General features: G+C 41.4%; 1 protein-coding gene and 1 non-coding gene across 4 annotated transcripts in view; both read right to left on the bottom strand.

The window, feature by feature from the left end:
• LOC137644017 (cellular tumor antigen p53-like) overlaps window positions 1–20,569 on the bottom strand; it is a 113,542-nt gene that overhangs the window by 49,798 nt on the left and 43,175 nt on the right. For all 3 annotated transcript variants that reach the window (XM_068376897.1, XM_068376895.1, XM_068376896.1), the window contains exon 3: window positions 5,578–5,754. In XM_068376897.1, coding sequence (XP_068232998.1) covers window positions 5,578–5,754 — 177 coding nt within the window. The remainder of the gene's footprint in view (window positions 1–5,577; window positions 5,755–20,569) is intronic.
• Window positions 18,503–18,621, bottom strand: LOC137644680 (5S ribosomal RNA). Its single transcript, XR_011045171.1, has one exon. It is a non-coding gene; the product is annotated as a 5S ribosomal RNA (ribosomal RNA).

Genomic DNA, 20,569 nt, shown 5'->3' with positions numbered 1-20,569 from the left:
GCTGAACGGGTGCAGGAGGTTGGTGCACCACCGGTGCAGGCGGGTGCAGCACAGGCTGAACGGGTGCAGGAGGTTGGTGCACCACCGGTGCAGGCGGGTGCAGCACAGGCTGAACGGGTGCAGGAGGTTGGTGCACCACAGGTGCAGGAGGTGCAACACTCTCAGCACGACACTCACGCATCAGGTCCGAAAGCTGAGCTTGCATGGACTGAAGCATAGACCACTTGGGATCAGCAGAGACAGTAGCAGACTGAGGTAAAGCCATAACAGTGGTTGCACCACCGGTGCAGCTCTGCTGTACCTTACTCCTCTTGGGCGGAGTACAGTCGCTAGATGACTGAGGCGAGTCAGAGCTGAGCCAACGACTGCAACCTGGCTGAGCACTCGCGGGCTGGACTCTGCGTTTAAGCGGTCTAGAGACCTGAGACCAACGTTTCTTCCCCGAGAGAAGATCAGCGGACGAGCGGAAGACGGGCTCAATCGTCTGCAAGTGGGAGTGACGGTCTGTGGAAGACACGCCCGCAACCACTGAGGATAATTCTGTGCGCCTAACAAGGCCTGCCGAACCCTTATGCCCTTCGACATTGCTTCTCCCCTGGGCTTGGGAGCTTGCAAGAGGTCCCGGACTGGGAGAACGACTGGCTCGCACAGAAAAATCCCCACGCACCACACTGGCACTAACACTAGTACAAGGCACTGCACCGACACTAGCACTCGTCACAGCACTGGCACTAACTTCACCCACTGCACTCTTGGCCTTCAACTCTTTCACTTCGGCCATCAGAGACTTATGGTCACTTACCACTGACTCTACCTTATCGCCTAAAGCCTGAATAGCGCGTAAAACCACTGACATATCAGGCGGAGGGCACACAGTAGGATCGGGGGTAGCCACTACAGGGGTAGGATCAGGAAGGGGATCATGAGATGAGGAAAATAAAGAAGAGTGAGAAGAACTCCTCCTAGCTCTAATTCTCTCTAACTTAGAAGAATACTTTAAAAGTAGGACAAAATCCAATTCCGAAAGTCCGGCGCATTCCTCACATCGATTTTCTAACTGACAGGGTCTGTCCCTACAGTCAGAACAAGCGGTGTGAGGATCTACCGAGACCTTCGGAATACGTCTATTGCAAGACCTACATCGTCTATGGGAGGGGGCTTGCGAAATGTCAGACATTTTGTTTTCAAGAGAAGTCAAAGGGAGATCCAAAAAACAAGCAAAAATTCGTTAACCGTTAAACTGAATTAAATAAAAGCTATCTAGCTAATATCAGAAGGTTTCTAGTAATGCGACAGCCGTAAATCAAAGAGAATACATCACCAAATAAGCGAGAATAAACTCGAAGACCATAAGCGTATCCCAGAACGTCTAGCCGGAGGCACGACAGAGGAATAATTGAGGAGGTGTCAACAAGAAGTACTTGAGTACCTGGCCACAGGTGGCGCTGGTTAGTACACCCCCTTCTAGTATTGTGATAGCTGGCGTATCCCTCCTTAGATTTCTGTCGGGCAACGGAGTTGACAGCTACATGATTATCGGGTAAGTTTAATATTGAAAACAAGTTGTTATAGATATGGGCATGTGTGTGAAGACCTTACGTGTGAAGACTTAACAGGTAAAGTCCTTGCATATAAATCGTGTATGCATGGAGACTTTTCTTGAAGGGCTCATGTGCATGCAGGTGTTCATGCTCGTGGAAGTTTTCCTATGTATGAAAGATATTCAAGAGCGTAGAGGTAATTGTGTGTATAGGAACTTGTCACATGGTTATCATGATAGTGCACATGGAGACTTGTCTCTAAATAGTGATGTGCGAGATTTGTCTTGAAAAGCTAGTGCCCAGTGGATCTCGGTGGCGAAAGCCGTCTACCATCGTCTCGCTACTATCACGCGTCTTCAAACGTCTCTTATCTTCTCTGATGGGCTGTCATCCTTGATGGCGTCCCGGTGTCTGAAGAAGGATAAGGGCGATAGAGGCGGTCGTCATCTTGAACATTGGGGCACATACATGTTTTCTTACATGAACAGGCACTGGTCATAGGACTATAAGCACCTGCACCTCATGCCCCATAACCTTCGCAAGAGTTGATGGGTGGTACCACACCTCTCACGCAAATGTGGAGGGAGGTCGGGCAAAGACTCACAAGACCATGCAATTAGCCTTCCTTGTCTTGAAACCAAGTGGAACGTTTGATGGTTGGGAAGCGGAGGGTGAGGTTGAAGATACAGGGCTGGGAAGAAAACGAGGGTGTGTCACTTCTTTTCCTGGCCAGAAGTAGAGGTCGAGGACTTCCATGGCGGCTGCATAAACCACAAAGAGGAGAAGATCGACGATCTTTTACAACAGCAGGAAGTGTTATTTATTGACAGATATCACATATCTCATGCTATTTCCACAAATGGAAGAGAATAGAAGGACAAAGCAAAAGTTCAAGGTGGTCCTAGCATTGGCTAAAGCCTTCAGCAGCTTCACTGTGGACGGAACACAATTGCTGCTGCTTACGCAAGGCCAGAACTTACTGCAAACTTTGTCGTCGGTCATCACAACGGCGGTCAAACTTCAAGGAGGAAGCACAGAATATTGCTGTCTAAAGGGAAGGTGACCCTTCTACCTCTCATGAAGCTTACCCCAAGGGGAAATTGGGGTCTTCCTCCTTCTTCCGCTTTTTTCCAGTAGATTCAACTTTAGAAGAAACCAAATAAAGTGAAGCAGTTCCAGTACCGGAAGGCAAGATTTAAGGAGCTAAAGAGCTATATTGCCTTGAAAGTGGAGGCCCCCAAAAGCAGAAGCCTCTCTCTCTCTCTCTTAGACTTCTTCCTCTTCCGACTGTATTCTGGCCACTGTAAAAGAGGCCATAACCTAAACTTGTCACAGGGGGATGACTGCGAACAGTCCTGGAACAAAGGGCACAAGATATTTAGTTCCACTTCTTTAAAGCTTAAAAAGAAAGTAGGTTGGCCAAGACACCAGCCAACCGTTGAGATACTACCACTTGGGAGTTATTAGGTCCTTTGTCTGGCCAGACAATAATACATTGGATCCCTCTCTCTCGTTCAGCTCATTCCATCTTTGCCAACACTTACACAGAACAGTCTGGCCTATTCTTTACACATTCTCCTCTGCCGCATACACTTGACAACACTGAAATTACCAAATAATTCTTCTCTCAAGAGGTTAACTACTGCACTGTAACTGTTCAGTGGCTACTTTCCTTTTGATAAGGGTAGAGGAGACTCTTTAGCTACGGTAAGCAGCGCTTCTAAAGGATACTCCAAAATCAAACCATTGTTCTCTAGTCTTCGGTAGTGCCAAAGCCTCTGTACCATGGTCTTCCACTGTCTTGGGTTAGAGATCTCTTGCTTGTAGGTACTCTCAGGCACACTGTTCTATCTAGTTTCCCTTTCTCTTGTTATTTTGAAGTTTTTATCCTCTTATTATTTTCAAGTTTTTATAGTTTTTATATGAAAGATTCATATTAATGTTATTATTTTTCTTAAACTTCTATTCTAGTTTTTCCTCATTTCCTTTCCTCACTGGGCTATTTTCCCTGTTGGAGCCCTTAGGCTTATAGCTTCCTGCTTTTCAAACTAGGGTTGTAGCTTAGCAAGTAGTAATAATGATAATAATAATAATAATAATAAACCTGCCGCATTTGCAGCCAGGCTCACTAGGTCAAAACCAAATGTCTGCAAGTGGAACATCCATCACAGAGCAGCAAATGCCAAGAGACATAGGGAGTATGTCCATACTACTCTACGGTTGAAGTCAAAGTGATTGCTCATACTATATACACATGACACGTGGTTTGGCCTGGAAAACAAGTTTGTTGCATATGCAAATGATGCTACTCTCTCTGCACCAATTCCATCTCCTGAATGTAGATCTCGGGTTGCTGAATCCCTTAATAGAGATCTAGCTAAAATTAGTGCATGGTATAAATTATGGGGTATAAAGTTGAATCCTAACAAAACTCAAAGTATGATTATAAGCAGGTCCAGGACAGTGGCTCCTCCACATTCGTATCTCAGCATTGATAATGTTTCTTTAACTTTGTATGACTTAAAATTTTTGGTGTGATTCTTGACAGCAAATTTACTTTTGAGAAACACATAAGGTCTGTGTCTTCTTCAATTGCACAAAATATTGGCTTATTGAGTGTCTTTTAAGATTTTTGGTGATCAATCTATTCTGAAGAAGTGTTTTAATTCTTTCATTCTACCTTGTTTCAAGTATTGTTCTCCTGTCTGGTCTTCAGCTGCTGATTCTCATCTTAATTTGCTGGACAGGAACTTACGGTCTATTAAATTTCTTATTCATGATCTAGATATTGATCTTTGACACCGTTGTTCAATTAGTTCATTATGCATGTTGCATAAGATTTTTCATAACTCTGACCATCCTTTACATTCAAATTTTCCAGGACAGTTCCATCCTGTTCATAATACTAAGCAGGCAGTTAATTCTAATAGCCAGGCCTTCTCCATCACTACGCTCAATACTACACAGAATTCTAGAAGTTTTATTGGAGCTGTAACCAAGTTGTGGAATAATCTTCCTAATCAGGTAGTTGAATCATTAAAACTTCATAAGTTCAAACTTGCAGCAAATATCTTTATGTTGAACAGGCTGAAATAAGTCTTTTTATAGTCTATTTATGAATTATCTGTTTTAATGTAGTTAATGTTTTTTAAGATATTTTATTTTAATTTTTCATTACTTCTTATGTCGTTTATTTATTTTCTTGTTTCCTTTCCTCACTGGGCTATTTTTCTCTGTTGAAGCCCTTGGGCTTATAGCAACTTGCTTTTCCAACTAGAGTTGTAGCTTGGCTACAAATAATAATAATAAAAATAATAATGTGATAACTTCCCTAACTGGTGAACGCCAGACTGGGGTTCAAGTCCCGCTCACACTCGTTAGCTTCTTTGGTCGCTGCAACCTTACCGTCCTTGTGAACTAAGGATGGGGGGTTTGGGGGACCCTATAGGTCTATCTGCTGAGTCATCAGCATCCATTACCTGGCCCTCCTTGGTCCTAGCTTGGGTGGAGAGGGGGCTTGGGCACTGATCATAGATCATATGTATATATGGTCAGTCTCTAGCGCATTGTCCTGCTCGATAGAGTGATGTCACTGTCCCTTGACTTTGCCATGCATGAGCGGCCTTTAAACCTTTACTGTTGGATGGGCAGGGCTTGCCCACCACTCGGAAGTAATTACTGTAGCTACACCTCATCATAAATTTTAACAGCGAAGTTCCACCTCTGCTGAATCATGCTAAATTACTATTATAAAACAAATGTTGGTATTTATAAAGGAACAAATGTGAGATATAAGAAAAGATGAAGACCTCACACTGGTTGGAATTCAGGCAGAATGTGGACAGAAATTAGTTTCTCACCCAATAATGAAAAATCCTGACATTAAAACATAACAACATGGAAATATTAAAATTTAAATAACATTTTATAAACAAAATCTTACTCTGTTAAATTCATCATAAATGAATATTACAATTAAACTTCAGTTACTGTGAAGAGCATCTAAACAAAACAAAAAAACGAAAAATTTACCTACCTTGTTACGATCTTTGTTATCAACAGGAAGAGAAATACCAAACAGGTACTTTCCCGGCCATGGCTGAAGCGAAGGCACTCCTCTGGCCGTAGTGTCTGGCAGAAATGATGCTTCATCAAGAAGTTCCTTGAAGGAGTTGCTGGGGTTACTAACAAAGTTCTCACTTGTGGTTTGAACCTAGGTAAAAGAACAATAAAACAAAATTAGAGGCAAGTGATTAAAAAAAAAAAAAAAGTTGAATTGAATAGATATATTATTCCAACAACATTTTCTTACGCTATTAACAGTATAAATTACTAAAAAATATTAAAGTGAAAACTAAAAATTTATTGAAACCGACACCTCAAACTTGATACTAAATAACAGTAAAAAGTGTCGCTTCCATAAAATTCAACTAACTTCATACGTAAATTTTAGATCCATGATTTCTTCTCTTTCTAAAACATTTTCTGTACTTTATAGCAAACATGATAATGTATAAAACACTTCAAGTACATAAAATCTAAGAAAATATCTTGAATTAAGAAGGGACATTTGTTGGTAACACCAATAGTTATTTATATCTAAAGTACGTTTGGATATTTTCAAATAAAACTCCTGCTATAAGTCTAGTTAGACTTCTATAACAATGTATGTAAGAAAATCAATTCTCCTGGCATTTTAAAATCTATTCCACGATTAAGAATGATAAAATCTCATATGCTAATAAGGTTTTAAGATTTTTTGCATAAACTTATAGAAATTGACAATAATGCTCTGAGGAACAATATTTCAAAAATATCAAATTGTCCTTCATAATGAAATATTAAAAGGTTTAACATCGCAACAACAGTGTGATTTGTCAAAAGCAGACTTGACATGTAAATCACACTGAGATTATCAGTTTAACATATTGACACCGTGATCATCCTATGAGGTATTATACCAACAAAATGCTGTCTCTCTCTCAACAACAATGAGGGGTTTAACATACCGACAAAACTAGGATTTTCAGCAGCAGATTTCACACCTCAACAATATTAGGATCATCAGCAGAAGGATTAACATCCCAACATCATTAGGATCTTCTAAAAGCTATTTAACTTTTAAAAGAACATTGCTTTTATGGTTTTAAATTGAATTTCCTTTTATTCTTTATTTATACCATATCATATCAGCGTCAATGACCTTCGACGTCAGTATGCCAGAAAACGAAATCAATCAATCATTGGGATCATCAGCAAAAGGTTTAAAATCCCAACAACATTAAGATCATCAGCAGAAGGTTTAACATCTCTAACATTATGAATATCAGAAGAAGGTTTGACATCCAAACACCATTAAGATTATCATCAGAATGTCTGACATCCCAACAGCATTAGGATCATCAACAGAAAGTTTCATATCTAAACAACATTAGGGTCACCAGCAGAAGGTTTAACAAATCAACAACAGAGGGCTTAGCATCTCAATGTTAGGATCACCAGCAAAAAGTTTAAAATCCCTATAACATTACGATCATCAGCTAAAAGTTCAACAACATTTACAGAAGTGTTAACAACTCAACAGAATTAGGATTAACAGCAGATTGTTTAACATCAAAACAACAATATGATCAAAGCGGAATGTTTACCATCCAACAACATTAGTATCATCAGCAGAAGGTTTAACAACTCGACATTAGGATCAGCAGCAGGTTTGTCATATCAAAAACACTAGGAACATCACCAGAAGGTTTAACAACTCAACAACATTAGGACCATCAGCAGAATGTTTAATATCTCAACAATAATAGGACCATCAGCAGAAGGTTTATCCATGAGCTCCAACATGGACAGCAGCCCAGTGCAGAAATGAAAAGAGAAATAACAAAAAATCTATAAAGAGAATAAAAAATCAATTACAGAATATATTAAGATCAGTAACAATGCTATAATACATCAGTCATATATAAACTTTGATATGGGACTTGCATCACGCTGTTCAACAGAAACGCATTTGCAACAAGTCTGAACTTCAAGTTCCACTGATTCAACATCTAAATTATGAAGATCATTTCACAATCTCATCATAGTTGGAATGAAACTTTCTGAATACTACGTAGTATTGAACCTTATGATGGAGAAGGTAAGACTACTAGAATTTACTATATATCTAATACAGTACTGCAAACAGAATGGTACAATCTGAGCAGATCTGAATACAAAGGATGGTCAGAACTTTGAAATATATCGAACACCATACAAAAAAAAAAAAAAAAAAAAAAAAAAAAAACTTGCTTATGAACGACAGTGACTAGACATTCACATCTAGATCGGGGATAATAAATTTAATAGTTGGTAGCTGAAGACCAGACAGAAGGACAATACTCAAAACAAAGTAGAATGAACACATTTATATATTTCTTCCAGAATGACTGACAACTGTAAATTCTCAAGAAAAAGTCCTAATTATCTGGGTTATTAGTGTAATTGAAGATGAAGGAGTCAATGTGTTTCTCAAAAGTAATTTGACAAGTCGTAGATTTTTCTTCAATGACACATTCATTTTGAAATATTTTTTACTATTATATTAGGCTTAAGATAGCCTTCAAAAAGAGCATCAGCAAAGGGATGAATGACAAAAGCTGATAAACTATACATCTACAACTGGTAAATCCGCATACTAGCTAGCAGCATGCGATTTTGATCACTAAAAGATGAACCAGAAAAAAATTTTAAAACATTAAGAATAGAGTCAGTTTGAAAGTTATAATAACTGACTGGATTCTCAGCGACTCATTTCTATTCCATGTCAATAAAACCAATCCCAAATAACCAATATTGATGACAGAATAGTTAAAAGAAAAAAAAAAACTACAACTGATGCATCCAGCAAAATCTATGGAATGGACTTTTGTCACTGATGATGACAAGAAATTTTCAAGACAAATTTTGGTTATGTAGAAAATAGATTACCAGCTGTTATATAGTTTAAATGATGCCCTATATTCAGAGTGAATTAAAACCACTCCCAAAATTTAGTATCAAGTGATTCTAACAACGCTGTATTTCCTAACGTTGTGTTTTGTGAGTCAAAACAAAAAGAGAAGCAATGAAGTTTCTCAATGCAAAATACGGGTATGTAGTTTTATTGATTCTCAACCAAGTACTACAGTCTCTCCAGCCAAACAGCATTAATCATGAGAAAACTATCTGACCCATTACACCAATTTACAGAGCTGGAATTAACATGGCGGAAAAGAAGCAGGAATGGAGGTAAACTGTACTTGAAGGCTAAAAAGTGGGTGGAGAGCCAAAAGAACGCTGCATTGACCTTCAAATAATATAAACAGTTCACTGCTTGAGTTGCCCTACGACGATCAAACCTACATGTTTTTTTTTTTAATTGATTATAATTCGATAAATCGCACACACGTAAAAATGTTTAAGAATCATTCATTCTGGCTAACACTACACAAGTGCGTAATATTTTTTTCTTTTGTAAACTACAGGGTGCTATTATAGTATGCTATCTACCGTCGAATTTCTATTATAGTATGCTATCTACCGTCGAATTTCTATTATAGTATGCTATCTACTGTCGAATTTCTACTATAGTATGGTATCTACCGTCAATGTTAATCCTCCTGTTTGATGAGGATTATCAAACAGATTACTTACCACCAGTATGTTATCCTCATTGGACTTTAATTATAGTTTAATAATATTTATTTATAAGCAGTTTGTAGGGAAACTTTTTTTTTACAAATTATTCAAAGCTCATCATACAACAATGTTACAAGTTAATCAAATGAAAAATCAAATATTACAAAACTGAAAGAAAATAATCTATGAAACATATTCAATCAAAAATTTATTCTACTACTGCTTGTAAACATATCTTACATCATTCAAGAAAGCAGTAAATACATCTTCGCCTTTTCTCAGAACTTTCCAATTGAAACCACTACACTACACACTTCCAGACACATTAAACCAATCAGTGACAGTATTAGGTGATTTCCCAGTTAATTGTAAAGTAGTGTTAATAGGGGTCTCATAAACAAAATAATAAACCAATTCCAAAATTTCAGAAAGGGGTGGTAGATAGCAAAATCGGCGGTAGATAGCATACTATAATAGCACCAACTACAGTATATATACCCCGTCTTCGAACATATCTTCGTTATATATTCCATCTCTTTCCCTACACACACACACACACACACACACACACACACACACACACACATTTAAATATATATATATATATATATATATATATATATATATATATATATATATATATATATATATATATATATATGTGTGTGTGTGTGTGTGTGTGTGTGTATATATATATATATATATATATATATATACACTATAATATATATATATATATATATATAAATATATATATATATATATATATATATATATATATATATATATATATGTGTGTGTGTGTGTGTGTGTGTGAGTGTAGGGAAAGAGATAGAATATATAAGGAAAATATGTTCGAAGCAAGGTATAGTATACAAAAGAAAAAAAAAATATTACGCACTTGAAAAAAAAAATTCCTGCCAATATTAAAATAAAAAAAAAGACTACATGCTTAATGTGAATCACATATTGACTAAATCTCAACAAAACAACCTTCAATATTAGCTCACCTCTAGAAGTATCATTGTTCAATTAGGTCTTATAAAGAGATTATCAAAACGTAAAATGCCGTTCCCAGCTCGGCGAACTAGCACTATTCAGCACCACAACAAAGCACAGGATACAACAAGCAGTACCAAACTGGCAACTGCATAAATACCTCGTTCTCTTTTATAATAAAGTTATCCTCGAATTTCCCGTAAATGCAACCCAAAAATAAATATCGATATTCGGTAATTTCAAACACTGCAACAAAATTATAAAAGATATTTCCTTAAGCAGATATAAATGGGGCAAAATATAACACGTGGCAACTGTCACAAAATACAGGTTGAATCAAGTCGGCCTCAATGGCGAAAGACTTTAGACCGCTTAATCGCATACATACTTTCATCGCTGTAAAATGATAAAGGTTATTACTAATTTAACTTTCAATTTCTTTTAGAAAACCTCATTCATCAGCCGCAATACGCTACCAGTGTTATAAGAATCGGATTAATTGACGCCATTCTAACATATTAACCACCATCAATGTCAAGACATTGATTCGTTACGTCATAAACACTTGTGTCAATTCTCAGCCTCCTTGTTTATCAAATACGAATAACTTACAAAGATTCAAACTTTAAGATACGAGAGTTAAGTAATTGAACGAACAAATTGGAAATTACCAAAGAAATATGATAAAACTTTATTGATAATGATAAACGATCTATGTATAATTCTACGGAATTGCAATGTTTTGTTCACAACAACGTCGCTAATATTTATTCTAATAAGAAAAAAATCACTTGTTTTAAGGAAACTAATAATCACATTAAGACATCGCATTCAATCAACATATGTTCTTAATATGGCTGTACTTAGATGACCGTGGGAAAAAAAACTTGCAGTAAATTTGTAATAACTGACTCAGCGAAATTGATAAGTTGACCAGAACTAGATAGACCCCCTCCCTAACCCCCCCCCCCCTTATCAGCTGCATCTGATAAGTATCAGTGTCATATAAATGACAGACTATTTTGTAGCCAGCAATTGAATGTCTTAAAGACTTCGAAATCAACAATAATCCAAAGCAACTAACAGATTATACTAAGAAATGGCCTACCTTTGTTTTATCAATCAAATTCAGATTTTGTCTAAAAGTAACGTCTAAAATAGCAACCTAGTAAAAACATGCTATTATAATTTAACTAATAAGTTAAGAATTCTGGTAAGTTAAAGGGTGACAACCAGTAGAATTTTGGATTAAATATGGGACAAATTTAAAGGGGGGAAATGAAGGAAGACAAAAAGCTTGTAAACGTCTATGCTATATGGTGACAACAACAGGGAGAGTTTTGGGGTTAAAATGAATATGAATATGGTTAGGGGAGAGTACAAGTAAAATGAAGGATAAGGAAATCACAGTTTCTGTGAAAGGAAAAAGAAAATAAGAGGAAATTTCACTTCCAGCACAACACAAAAGTGAGGCACACAAGGAGGTCATTAATATGGATTGAGGTGTGTGAGCAAGAACCTCAAGAATAGGGAGTATGGTCATTGAACAACTGGGGCTCAGTTTAAAAGATGAATAGGGAGAGATGATGTCTGAAATGAATGTTGGGGTCAATGGAAAAAGTATTTTCAATGTATTTGTTGAAATTAGAAGATTGATAAAGGACAGTACCATGGTGGAAAAGTGACTGGTTAACACATGGTTACAAAATGTTGAAGTTATTGTAGAGGATGAAAAGCAACGGTTTGATGTAAAAAAAAATGCTGGTGAAAGAATGGCACATTTTGGGTGACAGGGGTTTATAAGATATCTGGATGTGAGAGATATTTTAGATAAGTGAATGAGAGTAATGATTATTTCACATACAGTATAAATGCCTGGATAAGACTGAAAGAATTATAGCAACATAAGGTCACGGAATGTGTAAGATAGGAGTCTTTAAAGAAAACCATTACTGTATAGGACTCTCAGAAAAAAAGTGGTAGACGTAGAGAATAAATGATAGGATTTTAAAGATTCCAATGGTAATAAGGGATCAGATGGTAAATATAATTTCAACACAGGAAACCCCCCCCCCCCCCCCAGATAGGTTGCAAGGAACAAGAAAAAGAATGATTTAGACAAGAGTTTGAGGCATCTATTAGAACAGTGAAAGAGGAGAAGGTAACCACAGCAGCAGACTTAATGGCACAGTAAGGAAGATAAGGGGTGGATACGAAGAGTTACATGGAGGTCATGGGTTGGAATTAGAAATAAAAACAGGGGTTATACTGTATACAGTATTAGAGATGGCTCAGAGTTCTTAATTGGCATGTACGAACTCCTGGTTTCAGAAGTTGGATAAGCACCTAATAAAGTGGAGTGGAAAGACAATTAGGATACATCCTGGTTAGAGGATTTGACAAACAAATGTGACAGACTGTTATATGATTTTTTGGGAAGCATTTGCTAAACAACATAAGACTGGTAGTGACGGATTTTAAAATGAGGTAGAAAAACCTCGAAAAGAAAGATACGTATGTATAATTAAGGTTTGTGACCTTAAAGGATTAAAGGGTGACCAATTTAAAAGGAAGGAGAGAGAGAGAGAGAGAGAGAGAGAGAGAGAGAGAGAGAGAGAGAGAGAGAGGGGTTGAACAGGGTAAAAGTGGAAAATATTTGCATGGATATGAAAAAAAAATGTGTGTAAGGGAAACAGAAACTAATGGGAGGAATCAGCAGATATGGCGTGTCAAAAGGAGAAAAATGATGGAGGGACAGAGAGGTGCAAAAATCAGTTAAGAGGTGAAGGCATTTAAGAACTGGAAAGTAAGGCATACACAGGGTGCAAAGGAATAGTACAGAAGAGGAAAAAGATTTGAGGAAGGATGTAGGGATAGGTATTGGAAGAGTGGTAGAGCAATTGAATGAAAGGCTAGGAACAAGGGAATGAGAAAAGGATATTTATAAGATTTCAAACTTGAGGAAAGGGCAAAGACAGGATTTGGGGCAACTGGGAGTCATCAAAGATAATGGGGCAAATGGAAGTCATCAAGGATAGAGATGGAAATATACTGCATAGGTATTAGGATGAAGACAATAGGGGATGGAACGAATCCTCTGAACAACTATTGAATACTGAAAATGAGGGTGAGGAACTGAGAGAAGCACAAAGGGTGGAGGGGCCAGTGATGGAGTTATGGAATACAGAAGTGAAGCAGGGATTGAGTAAGATAGAAAATGGTTAAGCACGAGGTGCATCTGACTTTCAAATTGAAATGGTCAAGACACTAGCTGGAGTAGGAAGAATGGATGCTTGATTTGTTAAAGAGTGATATGGGATGAGGATATAATGCCTAAAGACTGAGAGGAGAGTCTAATAGTACCTACATTTAGGCAGAAAAGTGATGTAATGTAATGTAGCAATTGGAGAGGAATTAAAATAATAGATCATGGTTAGATAATTTTTGAGAGCCTACTAGATGAGAATTGAGAGAGATTTAACATTATAAAGATTGAGAAAAAACAGGATGGACTGTAAATCCCATCTATACAGTAAGGCAGCCACAGGAAAAGAGGCTGGAGGGAAACCAGATGCTCTTCTGTGATTTTTGTAGATCTAGAGAAGGCTTATGATCGAATACCAAGAGAAATAATGTTTTTATGCTTGAGGAAGAGGAGTACCAGAGAAACTGGTTATAATGGTTGAGATGATGTACAGAAGAACATGGGTAAAAGTAATAAAAGCAATTGGGGAAACAGAAACTTTTGAAGTTAGCATTGGAATACACCAGGGGTGAGCATTAAGCAACCCGTTTTTATTTATGTTGGTCATGGATGTGTTAAGAGAAAAGATAAGAGATGAAGAGTTGTGAGAGTTTCTCTATATGCAGATGATTTGGTGAATAGCAATGGTTATGAGGAAAACTTAGAAAAGGGTTGTAAAGTGGCAGGAGACTTTGGTTGTAAAGTGGCAGGAGACTTTGGAGGTAAATGTGCATAAGACTGAGGTTATGGTGAGCAGTAAGGAAGGTAGGGACAGGATAGCCATACAGGAAAGTAAAGACTGTTACAAAATATGTGGAACAATTTAGATACTTGGGATCTACTATAAGTCAGGAGGGAGGATCTGAGGCTGAAGTTGAGAATGAGATAAAAACTGTCTGAGGGAAGTGGACAGAGGTAGTGGGAGTGGTATGTGAAAAGTAAATACCAAATCACCTAAAAGTCAAGATCTACTGTATAGGACAGTAATAAGACCAGTAATATTGTATGGACCAGAAACCACGACTCTAAGACGACAAGAGGAAGCCAAGCTTGACAGAACAGAGACGAGAATGTTGATGTGGCTTATGGGAATATCGCTGTTTGAAAGACTGGAAAATTATGAAATAAGAAAAATAGCAGGTATAGTAAAGATTATAAGTATCGAGACAGACATGGCGTGGGCCCTTGTTGATGATGGATGGTGGGGGAAGGAGTGAGGAGGGCTTGGGAGATACATTTTAGGGGGAGGGGATCAAGAGGGTGGCAAATAATTAGATGGCAAGATAAGGTGAAGGACGATATGTAGAGAAGAGGTTTGGCAGAAGAGGATGCCTTTGATAAAAGGTATTAGAGAGAACGCATCATGCAACCAACCTCGTAATACGTACTTGGATAATAGTGGAAGGAAGTATAGGAATGATAGAGGTAGCAGTGTACATTTAGGCAGAGGGCGGTGTGGGATTCAAGTGTTTGCTACGAAATGTTGTGATATATCTGGAAGGATAAAGAGGTCAAGAAAAGCTTAAGACAGAATTAATTATGAGGTAATGATGGGGTTTTGAGGATTAACGTAAAGAGGGAAAGTTATTGAGTTGAAAAAAAGTTTTTATAAGGAAAGCAAAGCTTGTGTTATTATAAATATTTGGGAGTGATTGGTTTGGTGTAAAAGCTGGTCTGTAAAGAGAATGGTGATGTCCTCATGGCTGTTTAATATCATTATGGATGAAGAGAAGTAAAAATGGAGTTTAAAATGGCTGAGGTTAGCAAGTTATTATTATCATTATTACTTGCTCGTAGCTAGAATAGCAGGATGCTATAAGCCCAGGGGCTCCAACAGGGAAAATAGCCGTGAGGAGAGGAAACAAGGAAAAAATAAAATACTTTAACAGTAACATTTAAATAAATATTTTCTATATAAACTATAAAAACTTAAACAAAAAGGGTAGAAGAGAAATAAGATAGAATAGTGTGCCCGAGTGTACCCTTAAGCAAGAGAACTCTAACCCAAGACAGTGAAAGACCATGGTACAGAGCGTATGGCACTACCCAAGAATAGAGAACAATGGTTTGATTTTGGAGTCTCCTTCTCCTAGAAGAGCTGCTTACCATAGCTATAGTCTCTTCTACCTTTACCAAGAGGAAAGTGGCCACTGAACAATTACCATGCAGTAGTTGAACCCTTGAGTGAAGAAGAATTGTTTGGTAATATGACAAATTCGGAGATAATTTGTATTTTTCCTAACCATACAAACCTTAGCTATTTACATTGGGTATTACTTTCGGCGTAGCTGAAATGACGAGCCATTAGATTTTAACTAGGGTTTCCTACCCCGCGCTAGTTAGCAGGGGTAGGGGGAGGGGTAGCTTGCTACCCCTCCCTCCCTCACACACCGGTGAAATGTCTCACTTCACTTGGAGGTAGGACTTGACTTGGGGACAGGGCTGGCGGGCAAATATGTGTAAATAGCTAAGGTTTGTATGGTTAGGAAAAATACAAATTATCTCCGAATTTGTCATTTGTTCCGTAACCGAAATACAAACCACGCTATTTACATTGGGTGACTTACCCCTTAGGAAGGGTGGAAAGTCCCAAGCCATACTGGCTTTGGCTTAACCCGGGGACTCAGAATCCGAGTGAGTCGCACTCGAGAAAAGGAGTCCCTGCACCTCAAAAGTTCCTTGCTCCGTGCTCCGCAAGGAACCGTGTGGCCTACATAAGCTTGTGTGTGAAGGAAGAAAGTGTGACCTGTCCTAAGCAGTTGACCTGGAGTTCCAGAAGGAACTCTGGGTTAGGACGTTCCCAATACCACCTCGTCAGGGTATGGGGGACGCGACAGTATTGACTCAATACTCGGAACACAAGGAAGCATGGTTTACCTGCAGAGGTTTGAGGTCAGCTATGCAGAGACCAGGATGCTGCTTCCCCAGTAGAGGGGACGATGAAGAAAGAAGTAAGGGCCAGACATACTTTCGTTCATGCAGACTAAAACCTGATAACAATGCCCTCAACGTTCTGCTACCTGTCCAAAAAGGAGCCTGAGGTTAGACCAGCTGTTGTGTAGCCACCACAGAGCGATAGAAACGTATCGATACTCCTGTGGGTCACGTCCTGCAGGAAGCGGGCTGCGAAGGTCATTAGACGCTTCCAGACTCCAACTTGTAGTACCTGCATCACAGAGTAGTTCTACTCGAAGGCGAGGGACGTTGCGATGTATCCGACATCGTGATGTAAGGCGACGTGACGGTGGAGGGTCTGGATTCAGGTCGAGATGAATGCCCTTACGAGCTAAAGAGGTATACTGGTGACTCTCCCCTGTGTCCTCACTGTGCTCCCAAACCGGCTTGCACGTGAGGACAAACTGCAGCTGTTCTCAAAGATAACCCCTCGATTCCTTTACTGGCAAGAAGGAGAAGGTTTGGGTCATCTGATACAGAACGGAGACTCGAAATCCTGAAGGAGTCGAACCGAAAGTCCGGGACTCCAAGATTCTAAGTCTAGAAAACAACTCATGAGCGAACCTGAATGTTGCCTTCCCCTATTCTCTTGAAAGGCGGAGTCGTACGAGACCATGAAGATTGCTTACACACTGGCCAAGGCCAGAGTGAGCAGGAGCACCGTCCCCCAAGACGGAATACGGACAGAGGCCTGACGTACTGGTTCTTGAGAAAATCTCTTAAGGGACTAAAGAGTCCGAACCATGCTCCATGGAGGAGGTCTCACTCCGACTGGGGGCAGGGACGTTCGCAGCTTCGCATGAGTGAAGAAAGGTCCAGCGGGAAGGAAAAAGTCTATTCCTTTCAGCCTGAAGGCCAGGGAAAGGCTGAGCGATAGGCTTCACTGCCGAGAGCGGAAAAGAGTTTCCTCCCGCCGAAAAGCAATAACTCCGTTATTGCTGGAGAAAAGGCCTCAAGGGAAGAGGTATCGCTCCCACGACACCAACCACAGAAGACTCTCCACTTCGCCTGGTAGACCCCTGCGGATGACTATCACAGGTGACGCGACCTCCGCTCCGCGACTGTAGCAGGTTGTCTCTTCTTGAGGGGGCGGCGTAGTATCTCCAGGCGTGAAGCCGAAGCAATGCAACGGCTCGTGAAAGATGTTGTAGTGTGGTTGTTTGAGTAGCCTGTGTCGTGGAAGAAGCTCTCCCGGGAGTTCCGTCAGGGGAAGCAGAGTCCGGAAACCGTTCTGAGTATAGTCACAGCGGAGCTCTCAGGGCCATCGAAAGGTTGACAGACAACCTGATCTTGTTGAGACCCATTCTCAACAGACAACAAAAAAGCATCTTGCCAAAGAGTCTTGGGGTCTGAGACTGGGGGGAAGAACAGCGGAAGCTTGTAGTTCCAGGCTGTCGTGATCAGGTCCCCCAGGCCAGGACTTGCTGGTTACTATAGGCCAAAGACCCCCAGGTACTCTCTATCTGTGAGGCTCTGCTCAGATAGTCGGAGAGAACATTCCTCTGCCTGGAATGAGCGAGCCGATAGTGGTATTGAGAGGACCTCGGATCATCTCAGCAAGATGCGAAAGTATGAAAATGCGCCTCCCTGCTGGTTGGAATGCGCCAATACCATGAAGTCGTCGTGCACGGAGCGACTCGGCAGGATCTGTAGGATCTGTAGAGGGGCCAGACTACGGCCCCTAAGCCTGCCTGAAAGATGGGGAGGTACCCTTCAGGTCTTGACCATAGGCCTGAACCAGAACATGCCCCCCCCCCCTTTTCTTTGACGAGTTCGAGAACAGCATCAAATGTGGGGAAAGGACGAGAATATCCACTCCCATGCAAGAGGTTCCATAGGTCAACCCATTGCAGGTCTAAACGTTCCGCTGGTCCCATAGGGACCAGAAAGTCCGGTTAATCGTTGCTTGATACCACCGGAACTTGAGCCGCCTCACAGGGAACTTATCCTGAGGCGACCGTTCGGAACTAGACGGGTCAATGAGGAAAAGAGACCCAGGAAACGTTCCAAGACAGGGCTGAAAGTTCTCCTTGACTGAGAACAGGTACTGCGACTCTCCTCAGCCTTGCCACAGTCAACTGAAGGGAAGGCTCGGAGAAGGAGTCAACAGCATCTGGTGTTCCCAGGCGGTCACCCATCCAAGTACTGACCAGACCCAACGTTGCTTAACTTCGCTGATCGGACGAGAAGCGGTGTTTTCAACGTGGTATGGCCGTTGACTCAATATCATGGCTAGATACTCCAGATGTTGAGGCAGAAGTAGAGAAGGCTCCTGGCAAATTACCATGATCCCTCACTCTTGGTAAAAACCCGGAAGCTTGTCCCGGTGTCGAAGAAGGTCGAAACCGAGCCTACCGGAGTTGACCAGACCTCCAAAAAGCGAAGGAGGCGGAAGCCTGCTCCTGAGCGGCCATGAGGAAAGCAGGGAGAGTTCTCTGGGGAAAAACCTGCGATGCCGCGGCGGGATCGCCACACCGCATCTTAAGCAGGAACACCTGTAGTCTAGGCTGAATTCCAAGAGCTTCCTGGAAGATGGATGGAATGGAACCTGGAAGTACCCGTCCTCCCGATCCAGGGCCTGAGGAGTCCTGCAGCCTCGTTACCAGTCTGATCGACTCTGCTGTTCCACGCTAGACGAAGTTTGTTCGACAAACTTGATCAGAGCTGAGAGGTCGACGACGGAACTCCCGACTCAGATGCTTTCCCAGAAGAAAGGATCGACTGAAGAAGCCGGGAGGGAAGCCGTCGACGATCCTATGGAGGACCTTCTCCTAAGGCATGGATCCTTCTGCCCAACGGGCAAACCTCTTGCCGACCCCATGGCATAGAGGCTCAGTGACACTGGATTCGCCGACAGTGAAGGAGAGATGGTAAGAGCGAGGCGTGATATCCTTGGCTGATCACGGAGATCGTGCAGGAATCGGCATCGGGAGGCCGTTATCCGGACGAGTAACCTTAGGCATCCCCCCAGAGTGAGACCTGCAAGGGGGATTGCCAATCCTAGAGTTTGTGAACTTGCCGGTCCCTCTAGGATTATGGCCCCCCGGGAGAGTCTCCCGTGCTACCTGTCCCTGACAGGAGGGGACTGCTATTGTACACCTTGTCTTAGCTGCCGTAGCCGGTTCCGATAACTTAGGCTGACGAGGCTGAATGAAGAGGCGTCAGAGGCCTGCAGGGTCTGGAAGTAAGCGCCTTGGAGGAGTGAAAACGGAATTCGACTTCCTTCACCCAACAAAAGTCCATTTCTCTGTCCTTGGGCTCAAAACAAGCTCTTCCCAAGGATGGAAGAGCGTCTGAGCTTGTCGACATTCACGGATGAGACACCCGAGAGGAAGCCCTCGGACACTGCATCTAGATGCTCCAACAACGAGGTTGCCCGCAAGTTCGAAACTTGGCGACGGAACGCAAAGGTGCTTGAGTCCGAGAGGCGGAGAGTAACCAAGGTCTTCCTGGGGCTTCCTAGTACAAAACCTCGGGTCGCAACCGAGGAGGGAAAGGCCTGGTAAGCCCCTTCCACGACAGGTGAAGAGGAAGGGCTAAACCAGTCACCCCTTGCACGACGGAGAAATCTCGAAAGGAAAACTCCCTGGCAAGATCCCTCCAGGGAATAACGAAGAGAAAGGACTAACCCAGGTTCTGGACAGAAGAATGTTGCACAGACCTCCCTGAAGATTCTTCCTGCTCTAGCACGAGCCATGCTCGCGTTTACGGGGTGGAAACCGTATCCTGGACATACGCGCTCCAGAAGACTCGCCAGGCTGGCCGTGTTGCGAAACCCAGACAGGAATCGCGGTCGTAATCGCCCTAGCGCTCGCGTGATGGTAAATGAATGGTTCGTGTGTGGGCGAACGTGGAAGCGCCCGTGCGCGGGCACGCAGGAGCGCAGACGAAAGTGCGCGGGGGAGCGCAGAAGGAGGGTGGGCGTGGTTGGAAGGGTGAGAGCTGGCGGTCGGAATCCGACAGTTCACAGGCGAGCGACGACACGTAGGCAAGCAATGGCTTACTACAGGAATCGAGCTGGCGCTCGCGCGATGGGACACCGTCGGTTCGCGCGATGGGACACCGTCGGTTCGCGCGATGGGACACCGTCGGTTCGCGCGATGGGACACCGTCGGTTCGCGCGATGGGACACCGTCGGTTCGCGCGATGGGACACCGTCGGTTCGCAC

The sequence above is a fragment of the Palaemon carinicauda genome, chromosome 7 (assembly GCF_036898095.1).
Source record: "Palaemon carinicauda isolate YSFRI2023 chromosome 7, ASM3689809v2, whole genome shotgun sequence".
NCBI lineage: Eukaryota > Metazoa > Arthropoda > Malacostraca > Decapoda > Palaemonidae > Palaemon > Palaemon carinicauda.
The sequence above is the reverse complement of the archived record's forward strand: the minus strand, read 5'-3'. Positions and strand labels throughout refer to the sequence as shown.